General features: G+C 36.1%; 1 protein-coding gene across 1 annotated transcript in view; it reads left to right on the forward strand.

Annotated features, from left to right (window-relative positions):
• Positions 1-17919, forward strand: part of SUPT20H (SPT20 homolog, SAGA complex component) — a 113842-nt gene that overhangs the window by 78808 nt on the left and 17115 nt on the right. The window contains exons 6-17 of the mRNA XM_061170925.1: positions 1834-1869; positions 2526-2584; positions 3058-3124; positions 5582-5711; positions 6696-6799; positions 9227-9343; positions 9466-9519; positions 11748-11887; positions 13671-13827; positions 13941-13997; positions 16528-16599; positions 17744-17901. Of these exons, the coding sequence (XP_061026908.1) occupies positions 1834-1869; positions 2526-2584; positions 3058-3124; positions 5582-5711; positions 6696-6799; positions 9227-9343; positions 9466-9519; positions 11748-11887; positions 13671-13827; positions 13941-13997; positions 16528-16599; positions 17744-17901 (1151 nt within the window). The remainder of the gene's footprint in view (positions 1-1833; positions 1870-2525; positions 2585-3057; positions 3125-5581; positions 5712-6695; positions 6800-9226; positions 9344-9465; positions 9520-11747; positions 11888-13670; positions 13828-13940; positions 13998-16527; positions 16600-17743; positions 17902-17919) is intronic.

Raw genomic sequence — 17919 nt, forward strand, 5'->3', positions numbered from 1 at the left:
AAGCAACCTAATTGTCCATCAACAGATGAATGAATAAAGACGTGGCACATATATACAATGGAATATTACTCAGCCATAAAAAGAAACGAAATTGAGTCATTTGTAGTGAGGTGGATGGACCTAGAGTCTGTCATACAGAGTGAAGTAAGTCAGAAAGAGAGAAGCAAATAAAATATGCTAACACATATCTATGGAATCTAAAAAAAAAATGGTACTGATGAGCCTAGTGGCAGGGCAGGAATAAAGACGCAGACGTAGAGAATGGACATGAGGACACGGGGTTGGGGGGGGAGGGGGAGAGGGAAGCTGGGGCGAAGTGAGAGTAGCATCGACTTATATACACACTGAATGTAAAATAGTTAGCTAGTGGGAAGCAGCAGCATAGCACAGGGAGATCAGCCCAGTGCTTTGCGATGACCTAAAGACGTGGGATAGGGAGGGTGGAAGGGAGGCTCAAGAGGGAGGGGATATGGGGATATATGTATGCATATGACTGATTCACTTTGCTGTACAACAGAAACTAACACAGTATTGTGAAGCAATTATACTCCAATAAAGATCTATTAAATTAAAAAAAAAAAAGGCCAGCTATTTTTGTAATCATGTATTCTCTGTCCTTAGGACTAGGAGGACAGGGTCACTTCAACCTTTTCATGATTTCCAAAGTCTGGCAATATTTATTCTTCTCCCTGCCCTCTTGGGATTTTGGTGGGTGCTAGGAGCTTTTATTCCATGCAACTTAGTAGATTGAAGTATTGGAGTCTGCAAAATACAACAGAAAAATGTAGGTTCTTGTAAATAAAAAATAAAAGTTCTTTGCCTCTCAATGAAATTAAAAATGACTGTCATTGTGAATGAAAAATGCTGTAACTCTGTGTGATACCCAAACCACAAAACTAGAAAGAAATCATTGGTGGTGTATTTGCTTAATTTTTTTTTAAATCTAGTACTTTTTATTCTTGGGTATCATTACAGAAGAATGCTATACAAATGAGGAAGACAGTTAACCATCTTATTTCTCCCTCTTGCCTTACAATAAGGGTCTCTAAGAAATCAATGAAGGATGGGGATCTACTAGTAGATCTCAAATTGTACATGTAATAATAATACTATATTTTCATCATTTCTAAGATGCATTTGCTTTTACGTTTTCATTACTGAAGTGATAATGTGTCTACAATCAGTGACATCTTACAGTTATAATTGGCAGCACGTTTTTCTTAATGTTAAATAATAATTCAGGCATATAACTGATGGTATCTTAAATTCATTAAAACATGCTAAGCATAGCCTTCATTTATTCTATTTCTGCTAGGTACTGACCTAGAAACATTGTATTATAGTTTCTCTGCATAATATTAGGAATTTCTAAGTTGATATTAGGTACCAACATAACAACCCCCTTGGTTTTCAGGATTCCTAGCAGCTTAAGGGATTTTTTAGTCTTTGCTTCACTTTAATTGCATACCTGATGGCCAGTATATTTTCCTGAATGGTGCTCTTAAAATGTTGATGTTTATAAAATGGTAGTGGTTACCATATCCAACCCTCAGCCCTGTATCAGCTGCACAAGCATGGCCAGAGAAAATCATGGTAGCATTTCTTAACTACTTTGTGGTCATAATCAGGTGCCTGAGACTGCATATAATTTCTTTGTGCTATATCTTGAGTATACAATGGGGTGGGTGGAGGAGAGAAATAAAGAAAAATGTTAGACCTGTTTTAGAAAATAAAACACATTTAAACACTTAATTAGAAAATGTTATATGTATATTAAAGTATGTTTGTGTGAAAATAACTAATATTACCAAATACACTATTTACTTTTTACAGCAACAAGCTTTAGAACTAGCTTTGGATCGTGCGGAGGTGAGGCGTGACTAAGTTACATATTGAAATAGTGTTGTCTTTAATCGACAGAACTCAGTTTTAAGAGATTTTCGTATGTGACTGTCAAAGGAGTACGTTAATATTAGGACGAGTATGCAAATTTTTCTGTAAATACATAAAAACTACCAGATGATGTTTGGATCGTCTGATACTTGGAATGCTCAGATAGTAATGCTGTGGAATAGAAATTGAATAATACAGTGGAATAAACATTTGAACAAGGACATAGAGTTTCTAAAATTATGTTTTCTGTTTTAACAGATATTCTAACTGCTCAATTAAAGGGGAAAATAGCTCAAATATATAGAGTCCTTGTAATTGGGTATGCTATGCATATTCTGAACAACCATAAAACATTGAAAATATTGCTAACCTGTGAAATCACAGTGGTGAAACTATATGATTTTGCTTATAATATAGCAAGTAAATATTGTGCTAAATTTTAGTACAGTTTAAATTTCACTTGTTTGTAACATGTATTTAGAAATTAAGTAGGTTTCCCTAAAAGGTATGATTTAATATGCATCAGAGACTTGAGTGACTGAACAGCCTTTTTAGCCTTACATGATTTATTAATACAGTTGTTCATGCAGTATGCAAAAGACAAGCTGTTTTCTTAAACTTCTCTTTTTTAGTATGTCATTGAAAGTGCCCGACAGAGACCTCCTAAAAGGAAATACCTATCTAGTGGAAGGTATGAATGCTTAATTAATTGATATCTTAGACTCACAGAAGTATGATGATTGCCATCATTTATTTCATTCTTCCTAGACACTGAGCTAGAAATGTTATATTCTGGGTACTTTGCATATACAGTTGACCCTTGAACAATGTGGGTTTGAACTGTGCAGGTCCACTTACTTGCAGATGCTTTTCAGTAGTAAACACTACTGTACTTCATGGTCAGTGGTTAGTTGAACCTGTCGATGCAGAGGAACCACGGATACAGAGGGCCGACTACAAGTTATACGAGGATTAACCCCTGTTTTGTGCAAGGGTCAACTGTATTAGAAATTTCTAGGTTGATGTTAGCTACCATATCCAGCCCCACTTCACCCCCAGTTTTTGGGAAATTGGAGGAAAAATTACAGGAAAATTCAAAATGTTTATTTTATGATTATTATATTAACATTACTTTGTATACTGCCTTTGTTTATTAAATTTTAGAAAATCTATATTTCAAAAACTTTATGATTTATATATTGAAGAATGCGAAAAAGAGCCTGAGGTTAAGGTAAGTATAAATTTTTTATGTTATTACGACTTTTTAAATGTAGTGGAAGAGGGAAATTTGAAGGAATTAGATTTGAATGATTTATATTTTTGTTAGTGAACAGATATCTTTTCTAACCAGACTAGCCAGTTCTGCAGCTAAACCAGAGCTCTGGCTAATCTGGCACCAGGCAGGGATCACCTACTTAGGTAGCAGAGGGGAACCATGTTTGCTGAGTAACAGACTATCTCATTGGGAAGTTAGAAGAAGCAAAGCCACCATATATATTATCTTTTGCATCTTTTTCTTCCTGAGAAGTTATTTGTAGACTGAAGACAGGAGAAAATTAACCTATTTCTTCATGGTGAGTTGCACTGGAAAGTTAAAACTATTACAGGATATGTAGGAAATTTAGATGTGATAATAAAAGGTGAATTTGGTCAGAAAAATTAGTTTATGCCCAGGTTAACTTAATTCATTTTTATTTAGCATGAAAGTATGGGCAGTAGAAATGTAATAGAAATTGATTTTTTGATATCTTTCGGACCCTCAGGTCGTCAGGGCCTTAAAGGGCTCTACTGAGCTTCTGTTGTCTGTCTTTAAAAATGAATACCTCTTAGGCAAAAAATTAGTGGAATTCCAGTAATATCTAACCTTTAAAATCTTTAGGAGAAAAATGATTGTGAAACCATGAGTAAATCTTACGGTATGGTTTCCATAAATTCTATTGAGGTATAGTTGACATAGAATAAGTTGAGTATGTTTGAAGTATACATTTTATAAGTTTTGATGTGTATTAAAAAAAATTTGAATAAATTTGAAGATCTAATTGGCTTTATTAAACGATTCATGAATTGGGCAACATCTCATCTGGCAGAGATACTCTGAGGAGTTGCACAACATGGAAGGCTTTTATTGTAAGGAGGGCAGGACAAGGAAAGAAAATCATCAGCAAGGAAAAAATGAGAGTTCACTGGAGGAAAGTAAAAGTGCCAGAAATGATGGCTTTTTGTTGGCTGAGCTGCAGGTGTTTTCCCTTGGCTGGCCTGCAGTCCTTTCCCATTCACTGAACTTGTTGCTGGGAAGAAGAAAGTCTCCCTTCCCCTAGTTGGGGAAGTAAAGTAGTTGCATTTCCTGTTTGGGAGTTCAAGGTGGTTCTCTTCCTGGTGGGATCAGTAACTGATGTCTTCCTGTTTGGGGTAATTGACGATGAGTGGTGGGGCAGGAGAGCTCCCTCTGCAGTCCTTCCCCGCTCCAGTTTTAGTTGAGGTTTCCTTTTATTAGTTTTCACAGTATACACCCATAAACTGTCACCACAGTCAGTATAATGAGCATATCCATTGCCTCAGAGACAGAACTAAGATAGGAGAGATACATAAATGAAGATTCTAAATTGGGGTTGACAGCCATTGTCCACCAGCCAGATCTGGCCCAAACATGTTTTTGTAAATGACCTTTTATTGGAATACAGCAGCACCCCTTGATTTATGTCTTGTATGTGGCTGATTTTGAGGTAAATAGCAGAGTTGAGTAGTTGCAACACAGACCGTATGGCCCACAAGACTAAAGTACTGTCTGGTCCTTTAAGAAAGACATTTTCTGACTTCCCATCAATGTGGTTAAAAGTTGCTTTGCTTTGCTTTTTAAAAATTTATTTTCAAAATGCAGTTTTTTGATTCTATGGTGACTATAGATCAAGAATTTATAATTTCTTTCTGCATATGACTGTATATATATATATGCATGTTAAATATACTCAAAATGGATTTGTTTTTTGATACGAAAAATATTCTATTGACTGATATCTTTCACAAATAAGATTTGATGAAAGGATTTATTATATCTATAAGTGGGTTTCATTTTAAATCATATACATTTCTAAAATAATAGATTTTGATGTATGTGTATTAGGTTCCCTGATAGTTTTCTGTTTTTTTTAGCGAAGTGGTTTCTAAGGAGCTGTTAAATTGAATTTACAGAAAATTACTTAAATTACTTATGTCCTTTTAACCAGTTAGATATTTTTGGGTTTAACATTTCAGCTGATTAGAGCTGTTGAACTTGTTTGGATCTAATTTAGGCCATAAAATATTTAAGAAATGTGCTCTGTAACAGTACAACCAAAGAAAATGCCCCAAATTATTTATGTAGATTTATACTTAATAGAAACTAATTATACATTATAGCATCTTTCTAAAAAATATTTACATTTAATGGTTTTCCTTTTTAAATATTTTTAATATTTGCTACTTGTGTACTCAGGTACATATTTTGTATTTAAGTGTGTTTATTTTATATATAGGTCACTAGTTTTTCTTTGTGTTATTAATTCATTTGCCTAAAACATAGTAATAGATCAAAATTAAGTTTACACAGATGTGGAAGGAGCATCAAAGATTAACTCAGGTCTGATTTTATTAAATGATTGCATTCTTTGTTATGCTGGATTATTTTCATGAGCTCTGCCTCTTTTTAAAGCAGAAATTAAGAAGAAATGTGAACTTGTTAGAGAAGCTTGTTATGCAGGAGACATTGTCATGTTTAGTGGTCAACCTATACCCAGGAAATGAGGGATATTCTCTGATGCTCAGGGGAAAAAATGGATCAGGTAAGAACTTCCAGAGGGCAGCAGCCACGAAAATCCCTCTGCTAGGCGGGGTGTGCTGTCTTTTAAAAGTAGCTTCTTAACCTTCAGATCAGTGATGACTTGATAAAAGAAGACTTTGATTCCAAATTGTTCTCTTTATGGTGTTTTGTTAGAATATTAGAAGTTACCTCTAGTATGATTAGCCTTCCAGAATTTGAGAAGTATTCTGACTGAGGTCTTTGAAGTTAAATTATAAAAGACATAATTTTAAAATACTTGTCAAAATTTCCTTTTGTTCTGTTGCTATTTATATATTTAAGATAGCATCAGGTGTTTTAAGGTATGTTTTTCTTCTGTGCTTTGAATATACTTTGAGTCTGAAGCTTTCAAAGTTAAGCAGATTCACTGCCTTTTGAATAGTTTTCAACATTTTATTCCTATTAATGTGAATATGAAAATAGAGTTTTAAAATAGAAATATTCTTAGATTTCACTAAAGAGGCATTTAAATTTTGATACAGTGATGATACTATGAGTTCTACAAGGAACTTACCTAGTTAAGAATTTTTTCTTGTGTTGGTTGTTAATTGTATAACACCAAGAGAATTTTGGTCTGTAAGTAGTCATTTTTCAGAAGTGATACCAGATTATCACTCTGACTTCCAGATTAGATTAAGCAATCTTCAAGGAACTTTTCAGTTAACAGATGTTGGAATTTTATCGTATTCTGCTTACTATACTGCTGGCGGTGATTTGTACTGTGATTGTTGTGCCAGACGTTTTTCCATAGTATATTAGGTGTTTTCTCCTTTCTGCTCTAAAACTGTGTACACCAAGTTTTTTAGCAATATATAAGGTGATTTATTTTTGAGACTTAAATAAAGAAGGACTTTAGGAGAGCTTTTGGCTTTATTCTTTTTATTTTTTATCAGAAGTTACTTAAATTATTACCTAAGCTTTTTGGTGAGGCTGATCACTTTCTGAAACTTTATGTTTTAAAATTAAGATTCTGAGACCATTCGACTGCCTTATGAAGAAGGGGAATTACTTGAATACTTGGATGCAGAAGAATTACCTCCTATTTTGGTTGATCTCCTAGAAAAATCTCAGGTACAAAATTTTTCTCTTTAAAATGTCCTTAGATTTGCCAGATATATGTTGTTTTGTGATGAAGGGTATTTAGTTGTATTCTCACTAGTGCATGGAACATGAAATGAGACATTGTACATAGCTATATGAAAATTGGTTTATTGTGGAATATTTATTCTTTAGGCTGTACTGAAATGTATAGATTTAGTTGATTCTTCTAAAATTGCTATAACAAGTAACTCATCCACTGGAAATCGCCCTATAGCTACAATCAAGAAATTATGGAAGAAACTGCTTACTTTCTTGGCTTTCCAGCCATACTGTGGTAGTTTACTGAGGAAAAAGAAGCCATCAGATGGGAACTCCCATTTCCTCCCAGCATCCCCACATCTCTGTCCACACTTTCTGCCTGCCTTCCTGTTAAAATGGATGAAATAAGCTGTTCCTAAGGCATCTTCTCCACTTTATGTTCTGGATCCTTCTCCTCCTTCTCAAGGTCTTGCAACTTTCACCTTCCTCTCTTCTATTATCTATTTTCCTCTCTCTAGTAAAGAATATAAGCATATTGTACCATCTCTCAACTTCTAAGAAAATCCTTTCCTGTTCTCACCTTAATTGGTCTCTTAGCAAAGTTCAGTGTAAATAACTACTTCGTCCCTGAAACACCCTTCTTTCAGCTTCTGAGACATCACCTTCCTGGTTTTTCTCTTCCCTCTAGTCTTTCAGTCTTTTTTGCTGTCATCTCTGTTCCCCCATAAGTATGTTCAGGGTTCAGTCCTAGGGATTCTGTTCTTTAGTAACACCCTCTCCCTGGATGATCTCAAACAGCTTAATGAGTTTTAAAAAATGACAGTTAATCCCTTGCTTATCTCTCTCACAATGACCATCCCACCAAGCTCCAAACATACATATTTACTGGGATATAGATTAGGTTCTTCAGACTTACCATGACAAAACAGAGCTTTTTATTTTTACCTCCCAAACCAGTTCTATTACCAGTCTTTCCAATCTGACAGATAACTATACTCTCATCTTTCACATTCAGTCCACCAGCAAATGTCAGCTGTACCTTCAAAATATATGGTCATGACCTTCTATAGTTACCTTCCTGAACTTTCTGTTTTCATTCTAGAACCCTAGAAATCAGTTTTCCACAGACAACCAGATTAAGCTTACAAAACAAAAACAGAAAACAACAACAACACAGTTCCCTGTTTGAAGTTCTCCAGTGTCCTCTCAGTGTACAAAACCCCTGCCTTTCTGTTTGTCTTCACCTCCTGGTTCTCATCCCCACTCACTACACTCCAGCCATCTGTGGCTTCTTGCCATATTAAAACACACCAAGCTTATACCTATCTTATTCATCTGCTCATCTGTCCCAGATGTCTGGCTCTTTATTGTGATTCAGGTCTCAGCTGAAAATTACTCCCTCAGAGAGTTCTGTCTGAGCACACAGTCTAAATTAAGCCCCTCCCTATTTTATTTCCTCTGTAGCATTCACTGTCTCAAGTTACCTTGTTTATTTGTTTACATGTTTATTGCCTGTCTTACCACACTGAGAGCAAGTATCTCACCACTCTATCTATGAAGCTTCTTGGATAGTGCGTGACACACAGTTCCCATTGTAGTGGCTCAGTAAATGTTGGTTAAAAAGCATGAGCATAATAATGACTGACAACATGGAGGTCACAGTACCCACTAAAAGTTAAGAATGGTGAAGACACACAATACCATAAGCGACTGTGGCAAGTGATAATTAACAAGACTTGAGTGACAGAGATTCTTACCTTTGGACTTAGAAAAAGGACAAAAAAACAGTGTCTTTAACAGAGATTATTATTTGAATTAATGTTAGCTTCCTTCCTCTTATTAGTAAAGCCTATCTTCTGGAAATTTTAGCAGAGCAAATATAGCAGTTGTATCTATAAGCTGAAACTCTGGCATGGTTATTGACAATTTATAACAATGACAAGGTTAGCAGAGTACAACAGTGAGCCAGTGAGTGTCAAGAAGAAAAGCAGGGACTTCCGTCCTGGCGGTCTAGTGGTTGAGACTCCACACTCCCAGTGCAGGGGACGCGGGTTCGATCTCTGGTCAGGGGACTAAGATCCCGCAAGCCTCATGGCACGGCCAAAAAAAGAAAAAAAGAAAAAAAAGAACAGCAATACCAGTGATCTGTAACATTAACAGTATACAAATGCCAGATGTCATTCTATTACTAGGAAACAGTTAAACAGTGTTAAACTGCTTCTTGAGTCATGATGAACATAAACAGTTGCTTTTAAAGGGTTTATATGGTAGTAAATCCACCAAGGAATTCCATTTAAGAGTATGTGAGTGGTCAGAAACATTGCATAAGAATGTAAAGAACCTGAAACATTCAATATAAACCCACTTATTTAGGCTTTTGAAAAATGACATCTACTTATATATTTTCACTCAAAACAGGTTAATATTTTTCACTGTGGATGTGTCATAGCAGAAATACGTGACTACAGGCAGTCCAGTAACATGAAATCTCCTGGTTACCAAAGTAGGCACATTCTCTTACGTCCAACAATGCAAGTAAGGAATGTTTAATTAAGAAGTATTATTTCAGATTTTATTTGGAGTTTTACTTATTAAATGTCTTCATATGTTTGTATGCCTATACATTAATGTGTTTTTTTAACTTTTATTTATTCTAGACTTTAATCTGTGATGTACATTCAATAACAAGTGATAACCATAAATGGACCCAGGTTAGTTCTGTTTTTTAATCCCAAACAGTAATATATAGGATGAAACAATATTTACTAAGTTAAGCAAAAGATATTTTCTGCTCATAATTTTATTTATGAGTAAAGTTTGGGATTGATTTATGAGCTTTAGAAGTTAAGGGTCTCTACAAAGATGCAGTAATCCTTCAAGGAACTAAAACGGTTCAGTCCCAGTTGCTTTTAGGGCATCGTATAATAGGGTGAGGCTGACCTCTCCCAATGTGAAACGTAGTTTTGTATCCCCTCTCACACAGAATGTTTTGTTGTGGATACAAACAGATGCTGATTTTTTGTCATCTAGGGTTCTAAAGCAGACCTAGCTGTCGTTTTGCCATCGTACTGGTTGTAGCCCTAGGGGACCTCTCTTACCCGGAGAATAGCCGGTTAGTCCTCCAGTGCTGGCTCAGGATGTGTGAGGTGCCCACTCACAGGTGTTCACTTATTTTTCTGTTACTGTAAAGAGGTGTAGTTAAACTAAAGAAAATATTAATGAGAATTATTCTAGCTGTGAAATATGATTGTAAAATAAGATTCAGTTCATCAGTAACTATCAAGTGTTGTGCTGTAGTTTGGGCTGTAATCTTTTTGTTTACAAGAAGGTTAAAAGCTATTAAAAGAATATTCAAAAACAAACTCACTGGGCATCATTGGAGGTTCTTAGGGCATTGATTTCTTACTCTGAAGATTGGTAAATAATGGGAGAGACCAAAGCCTTTATTCTGCCTTTTCAAGGAAAATTCCTTAGAAAAATTTCAGCTAACAAGTGTAAAAGAAATGATAGACTTTTTAAAATGTCATCAACTTGGAAGTCTTAATGAATTAATGAATCTAGATGGCTGTATTTCTTAGATGTGAAAAACCTATAGTCTGACTAAACCCTCTGGTGTAAAAGTGGGACAGTCAATCCTTTTGTGCCCTCTTGCGTGGCGGACGAGAAAGTATACAGTAGTACTGTTGAAGAGCTCTTGTTTAAAAAATAGAACCTTAATTTAAATCAAGCCTCTACATCTAACCAACAGTTTAAAAGTAATTTATGGAGTAAGAGAAACCATTAAATGACACAGATGAGGAAACAACCAGCCAGACCCAGTTAAATGATACCCTGAGGAAGCAGTTGCTCAAATCCTAACAAATCAGTTCCATGAGAAAAGAAAAAAAGATGGGGGAAGAGATGATCGTTACAGAATATTTTTTTTTAAATGTTTGAGGAAAAAAAAAAAAATGTTTGAGAGATAAAAACCGAATGCAATGTGTAGGCCTTGTTTGAGTTCAAATTCAAACAAACCAACTAAGAATACACTTTTGAGATAATGGGAATTTATCTAAACTGGATATTAGAGGTCCTTAGCAGTTAGCAGTGCGTCCTGAAGGATTTTTCAGGTGAAATAATACAACGTCGAAAATGTATTTAAAATTACTTCAGGAAAACAAAGAAAAACAAAAAAAAAGTTAGAGGGGCGGTTGTTAAATAAAATTGGGTGTTGGTACGTGGGTGTCATTATATTTCTGTTTTGTGTATTTTTGAAAATTTCCATAATAAGTTGAATAGACCTAGTGAAAGAAGCAATGTTTCTTTTTTGCAAAAATTTTTATTCAGCAGTAATTAATTGATTCATTTGACTTTTTAAAAATTTAGTTAATAGCCATTAAAATATTTCAGAGTTTAAGCAAAAAAAAAAAAGAAAAAATAGGATTCAGTAAAGTAAGTTAAATGATACTGGTAAAAAGCCTGTATAAACTTTGGAATTGGTGTATATAGCTTATACAGTATTAGTGGAGTCATTTTTATTCTTGTAATGAAGTTAAGCTGAGTATAGAATGGGACTGTTATCTCAGTTAGTGAAAGTGCTGTCATCTATCTTGGTCCTGTAAGCTTTGTGGGGACAGAGGATTTTATCTGTTTTCTTCATGATTTATTCCCCCCATCTAGAACAGTGTCTTACACATTGTAGGTGCTTAGTAAATATTTGTTGGGCTAATGGATAGGCATTCTTATAATTTGACCACCTTGTACCAATTACTGAATTTCCATTAGTAGTTTCATTATGCTGTCAAGTTTCTAAAGTTTACACACTTAGGTTGGAACTTGAAATACTGTATTTTACTGTACTCCTTAGCAGAAATATTCCAAGGAATATCTCTAGATTAAGTGATATGTATGATTTGAAAATCTTAAATCTGGTATTGATATATGCTCTTATATATTTCAGGAAGACAAACTTTTGCTTGAGAGCCAACTGATTCTAGCTACAGCTGAACCACTGTGTCTTGATCCTTCTGTAGCTGTAACCTGCACTGCGAACAGGCTGCTCTATAACAAGCAAAAGATGAACACGCGCCCAATGAAACGGTAATTACCTTTGTGGAAGGATAAACCAAAAGAGAGCTAGAGCGGTACCTCTAAATTTTGCCATTTATGGTATCTTTTCCCTTTAAAGAATAAAAGTGCTCTGATTTTTTTTTTTTTTTTTTTTTAACATTTATTTGTTTATTTGGTTGTGCTGGGTCTTAGTTGCGGCTCGCCGGCTCCTTGGTTGCGGCTCACCAGCTGCTTAGTTGCAACACGCGGGCTCCTTAGTTGTGGCATGCAAACTCTTGGTTGCAGCATGCATGTGGGATCTAGTTTCCTGGCCAGGGATCAAACCTGGGCCCCCTGCATTGGGAGTGTGGAGTCTTAACCACTGTGTCACCAGGGAAGTCCTTGATTTTTTAAAATTGGATTTTTAATTGTCTTTTAATACTTTTATTGTGTAAGAATTAGGATTTTTTTAATATGTACTTTGCTTTATATTGAAGTGATGCATTTTCTGCATTCTTTTGAAGAACAAACTACCTATAAATTCAGAGTTTGTTCACCAAAAAGAAATTCTGAGAAGAGACAGGTATGAGCAGAAAGAATAATTTATCACTTGCTAATACCAGTTGAATTTTTGTTAATATTACCTTTAAAGATACAACTTATAACTTCTTTTAGAGATCTGGGAAAATGATCACAGTTTGAGAAGTCAGTTTCTAACTAAATGCCTTTTTATAACATAGTAATTTGTCTTGGAATGTTTTAGCTATCTCTTCTAGTTAATAAAGTAAAAGAATGCATATTAATTTGGTCTGCAGTTATAGTAGGCTCATCATTAAGTTATCTTTGCATTATTGTTTGAGTTGCCCACTTTGGATCTTCTTCAAGTTTGAAGGGGCTGAAATAACCTACCCATTTTCTAAATTCCCTGCTTTACTACTGAAATAATATATTCTGGGGAAAAGGTGCAGCTTTGGAAATAGTGAAATAAGTCCATGTAGTATCCATTAGCAGTCCTATAAAGTCTCCTAGTATCTCTGTCCACATCTCTCCACGCCCACTGCCAGTGCCTTAAGCCAAGCCACCATCATCTTCATCTTGACTTCTGCAATAAAATCCTTCCTAACTGGTCTTCCTACTTCACTTTCGCTCGCTTCTGGTTTGTTCGCCATATAAGCAAACCACAGTAATGTTTTGAAAACCTCAAAGCCGACCATGCCACCACTTGCTTAAATTCCTCTAAAACCATCCCATTGTACTTCACATTCAGTCTAAACACATTGTCATTCATCTGCGAGGCCCCTGCCTTGCTCTTTGACCTCATCTCCCATTGTGTGGACCCTGATGCTCTAGTCCTACCTACATTTTTCTGTTTTAAAAATAAGCCAACTTTGTTCCTGCCTCAGCACCTTTTAAAATTCTCTCTCTGCTTCAACTGTTCCTTCCCTGATCTTTCTACAGCTTGTTCCTTCTTGTCATGTCTCAGCTCACGCATCATTTCTTCAGAGTCCTTCCCTTCCCTAATGTTGCCCTCTCTATCACGTATTCACCACAGTACCCTGGTTTTTCTCCTACTGCTTATTGTTATCTGGAATGATCTGACCTGTTTACTTGTATACGTATGTCTTCACTCTGGACTGTCAGCTCCGTGGTAGCAGGAATTTTGTTAGTCTTGTCCATTTTTATTTCACCAGTGCCTAGAACATTCCTTGGCAAGTGACAGTGTTCTACAGATACTTGTGATTTAATTACACATTTAACACCTACTAATTTAAACCATGTTTATTCTGAGTTTCTTGTATGAGCTTTGTGTAGTTCTAATCTCTTAATATTTCAGGTGTTTCAAGAGATATTCCAGGTCCTCTCTGAATCGGCAGCAGGATCTGTCTCATTGTCCACCTCCTCCTCAGCTAAAATTACTTGATTTCTTACAAAAGAGAAAGGAAAGAAAAGCAGGTCAGCATTATGACCTCAAAATTTCTAAAGCAGGAAACGTAAGTATATATTTTTAAATATATATATATATATATATATATATATATAATGCCAAATGCCTTGCCTTATTTTCAGTGTTCAGTGTATTTATTTATACTCTTTAATTTTTTAGTGTGTAGATATGTGGAAACGGAGTCCCTGTAATTTGGCCATACCTTCTGAAGTGGATGTAAGTCAGTGCATGAATTGCACGTCCTTTCATGTAAGGTTCCTAAGTTTGACTAATAGTAGCTTAAACTTTGGGAAAACAAAGACTCTTACTACTTCTTTTTTTATTTTATTTATTTATTTTATTGAATGAAAGATTCTTTAAATTCTGTAGTGCTTTACAGTTTTCAAAAGTTTCACACATGTGATTTTATATAATCCCATAATAACCCTTTTTTTCCCCATTACCCCTATATTGCCCCTCCCCCCTTCCTTTTCCCCACTGGTAACCACTAGTTCATTCTCTCTATTTGTGTTAAGACTCTTCTTAAGTCAATTGCTCATTTTCAGAAGCTATTCTTCTTTCACATTAACTTGTCTAGAAATGTAACTCCTTAATATAGGTCTGTGTTTAGAGCAGGAATAATAACCAAAGTATTTCAAAATGAGTAAAAAGATGGTACATATTACATAATATGCATAAAATGACTCTGATTTTTTTCATAATATTTCATCATAATTTCCTGATAATGCTTCTTTTCTCACTGGCTAAATTTAAAAATTAATAATATTGGAGCAGTAGCCAAGATTAGGAACCTTGGGTGGTATTCTTTGCTGGCCCATGAAACACATGAACTATAAATGAGCAAAGACAGGAAAGAGATCTTTTGATGGGAGGTCCCATATTTCTTTTGTTTCCCCATTTCTCCTATTTTTATTATTCACTCAATTCTTTAGAATTGGTCAGTTATTTTAACAGATGTTTGCGCTGTGCATCCTTCCCAGGCTAGCACATGTATAATTCTTACTACCTTTGATTTTTAAAAAACTGTCAGAAGCATCAGAAGTACACTGTATATGCAGCTCAAGAGAGTAAGCCACATCATCTTTCAGTAACTTATGCGCCCCTCAAGGAACGTGGCCTGAGAGGAGATGTTTAGTGTAAATACCAAAGTGTGGAATTTAGCTTCGGAGGGCAGTCTGGATATCTAAAGCAGGGCTTCCCAAACCTTAATGTACGTAAGAATCACATGGGTTGCTTGTTAAAATGCAGGTTCCAGTTCAACAAGTCTGGACTAGGGCCTGAGATCCTACAATACTGAAAAGCTCCTAGGTTGGTGGCACTGGAGTCCACAGACCATGCCTTGAGTAGCAAAGCCCTAATAAAAAGTTTCTCAGCCTAACTCGATCAGTTGAAGCATCTAGGATACCAGTTAAACATACACATTTAAACCCTCACTTCAGACCTGCTTACTGAATCAGGTCTCCAGGGGAGGGATATGGGAATCTGAATTTTTACCAGATGCCCAAGTGAATCTGTTGCTCTTAGAATCATGGTTACCAGGAAGATGAGAACTTTTGGTTCACACAGACTGCTAGGAGATACATGGAATATATGGTTCAAGTCTGACTAGAAAATGGAAAAGATTTACAAAAATTTTTACCAATTTTAATGTAACTTCCCTAGTCTCTTGCTAGTTTTGTCCACACTGTTACATGACAATTCCTGTTCCATTAAAGACCCAGCCAAAGGAAATGATCCAGATCCTGGTCCTAATCGCCTGTCTGACATCCCAGTTTTCCTAAAAGTCAAATGTGATATCACCTTACGGAGCATAAAGAAGAGGCACTGTCCAAAACAGCAGCTGTGTTTATTACATTTATTTAATGGCAAAAGAGATTCTCATTTCCTTTTGTTTGTAAAACCAGTTGGTCTAATTGAATATATATCAGGAGAATTTTAAACTACTTAAGCATAAGTAGTTGGTGTTATTAGCGATTCAGGAATTCTTGTGCTAAAGTACAGTAACCGAAAGTGGGGTCCGGCTGCTCACCACTCAAAAGCCAGTAAAGAGGCCAGGTTGGTGGAAAGGAAAGTTTGCTTTATTTTGGATGCCAGCAGCTGTGGGGGAGACCAGACGCCTGTCCAAAGGCCGACTCCCCCTCCTGACAATCAGGGAGCAAGAGCTATTCTATACACGGAGGGAGGGGGGGCTACCTGCAGAAACAGTACAGTCAGCTCTGACAGTCATCTTGAAATAGGTCATCAGTGGTCTGACCAGCATCATCTCGATTGTTTTAGGGACAGTTAATCTTCACTTCTAGGGTCAGTTTGTTCCCATTTCTTTGAGGTCAGTTCTCGGAATCGTGGCAGCTTATGTCATGGCTACAGCCTGGTCGTCATGTAGTTAACTTCTTCCACCTGGTGGGGTTACAGTATCTACAAGGCAGCTCACAGGATAGGGCTCAGAGTATTATCTGTAGCCCTTGAGGAGGAACTAAAGGTCCTTGACTTTGCTCCATGACTAAACTATTATTATTTGGTCTCCTTGACTGTTTTCCTTTGTTTCTGCATTTTCTCAATTCTCTGATTAAACTTATTCTTTGGCTAAAGTTTTTCCACAGACAAAAGCAGGGGGGCGGCGGGGGCGGGGGGGTTGGGGAAGGGTCCCGCCCCGTTTCAGTGTATTTTGTTAAAGTTACTTAGGTTTTTCTCTTTGGTCATAATACTGATTTCATTATATCTGATGTCTCTTGATTTGATTGCTTAGGTGGAAAAATATGCCAAAGTGGAAAAATCTATCAAATCTGATGACTCACAACCAACAGTCTGGCCAGCCCATGTAAGTAACCATTGTAGTCTCCATTTCTAATGATGCTGTTTCTAATCTGGGATCTGAATTTATTAGACATATAAAGTACAGTAGCCTTTATTTTGGGATCTTCTTTTGTTTGTTTTTTTTAAGAACTTTCTGGGAGTTCAGTGAATTAAAAAAAGGAACAACGATTTAGTTTTATTTTTCATAAAATACGGTTTCCATTCTAAGGACAATTTTAATGCATAACTGCATTTTTACTTTTGTTTTGGTCCCCTATTGGTAGTTCTGATTTGTTTTCTGTTTCAAATTAGTAATTAGTAAGTTATTCTAGGGATATCTTTACAGAGAAATGTTTTGTGTATGTTTCTCTAATTGCAGTGACTTCTTAAAGGCATATTTAATTATGTGGCATAATTAATAGGCATAATTAATTATGTGAATCTAGGAGTGAAATGAGAGTTGTTTGTTTGTTTTTTTAATTTCTTTTTGGCTGTGTCGGGTCTTAGTTGGCGACACGCGGGATCTTCGTTGTGGCATGCAGGATCTTTCGTTGCAGCACACGGGCTTCTCTCTAGTTGCGGCGTGCGGGTTTTCTCGCTCTAGTTGTGGTGCGTGGGTTCTGTAGTTAGAGTGCGTGGGCTCTGTAGTTTGTAGCATGTGGGCTCAGTAGTTGTGGCGCACAGGCTTAGTTGCCCCGTGACATGTAGGATCTTAGTTCCCCAACCAGGGATCAAACCCGCATTCCCTGCATTGGAAGGCGGATTCTTTACCACAGGACCACCAGGGAAGTCCCATGAGAGACATTTGGTATGTGCAATAGCAAAAAGACTAATGACAAATAGAAACAGGTTTGCTTTTGAAAGTTTTATCCTTTTAGTATTTAATATTTGCATTCATATGTTCAGTGTATGAAATTCTGACATTTCACTAGGGCTTCATTAACTTAATATCCCATTGAAACTCTTGTTCCTAAAGTACCATGTTGAAAAAAGAATCCTGGGCTTCTTTCCCTTAGGCTTTTTTCTCTTAAATAGGTCTAAGGACTATGTTCCATGTGTCTTTTTATTGCAAGGTGTAAGTTAGTGTGTTATTTACTCCTGATTTGTGTTAATTTTGACTATGTATTTACTGGAGAAGGTATTTATTTGGGATGCTCGGTCTTTTTCAGGATGTAAAAGATGACTATATATTTGAATGTGAAGCTGGTAATCCATATCAGAAAACAAAGCTGACCATTTTGCAGTCACTTGGTGATCCACTTTACTATGGTAAAATACAGCCATGTAAAGAAGATGAAGAGAATGACAGTCAGATGTCTCCATCCCAGTGAGTTCTGTTAAATAC

This window comes from Eubalaena glacialis, chromosome 16, assembly GCF_028564815.1.
Source record: "Eubalaena glacialis isolate mEubGla1 chromosome 16, mEubGla1.1.hap2.+ XY, whole genome shotgun sequence".
In the NCBI taxonomy this organism is placed as follows: Eukaryota; Metazoa; Chordata; class Mammalia; order Artiodactyla; family Balaenidae; genus Eubalaena; species Eubalaena glacialis.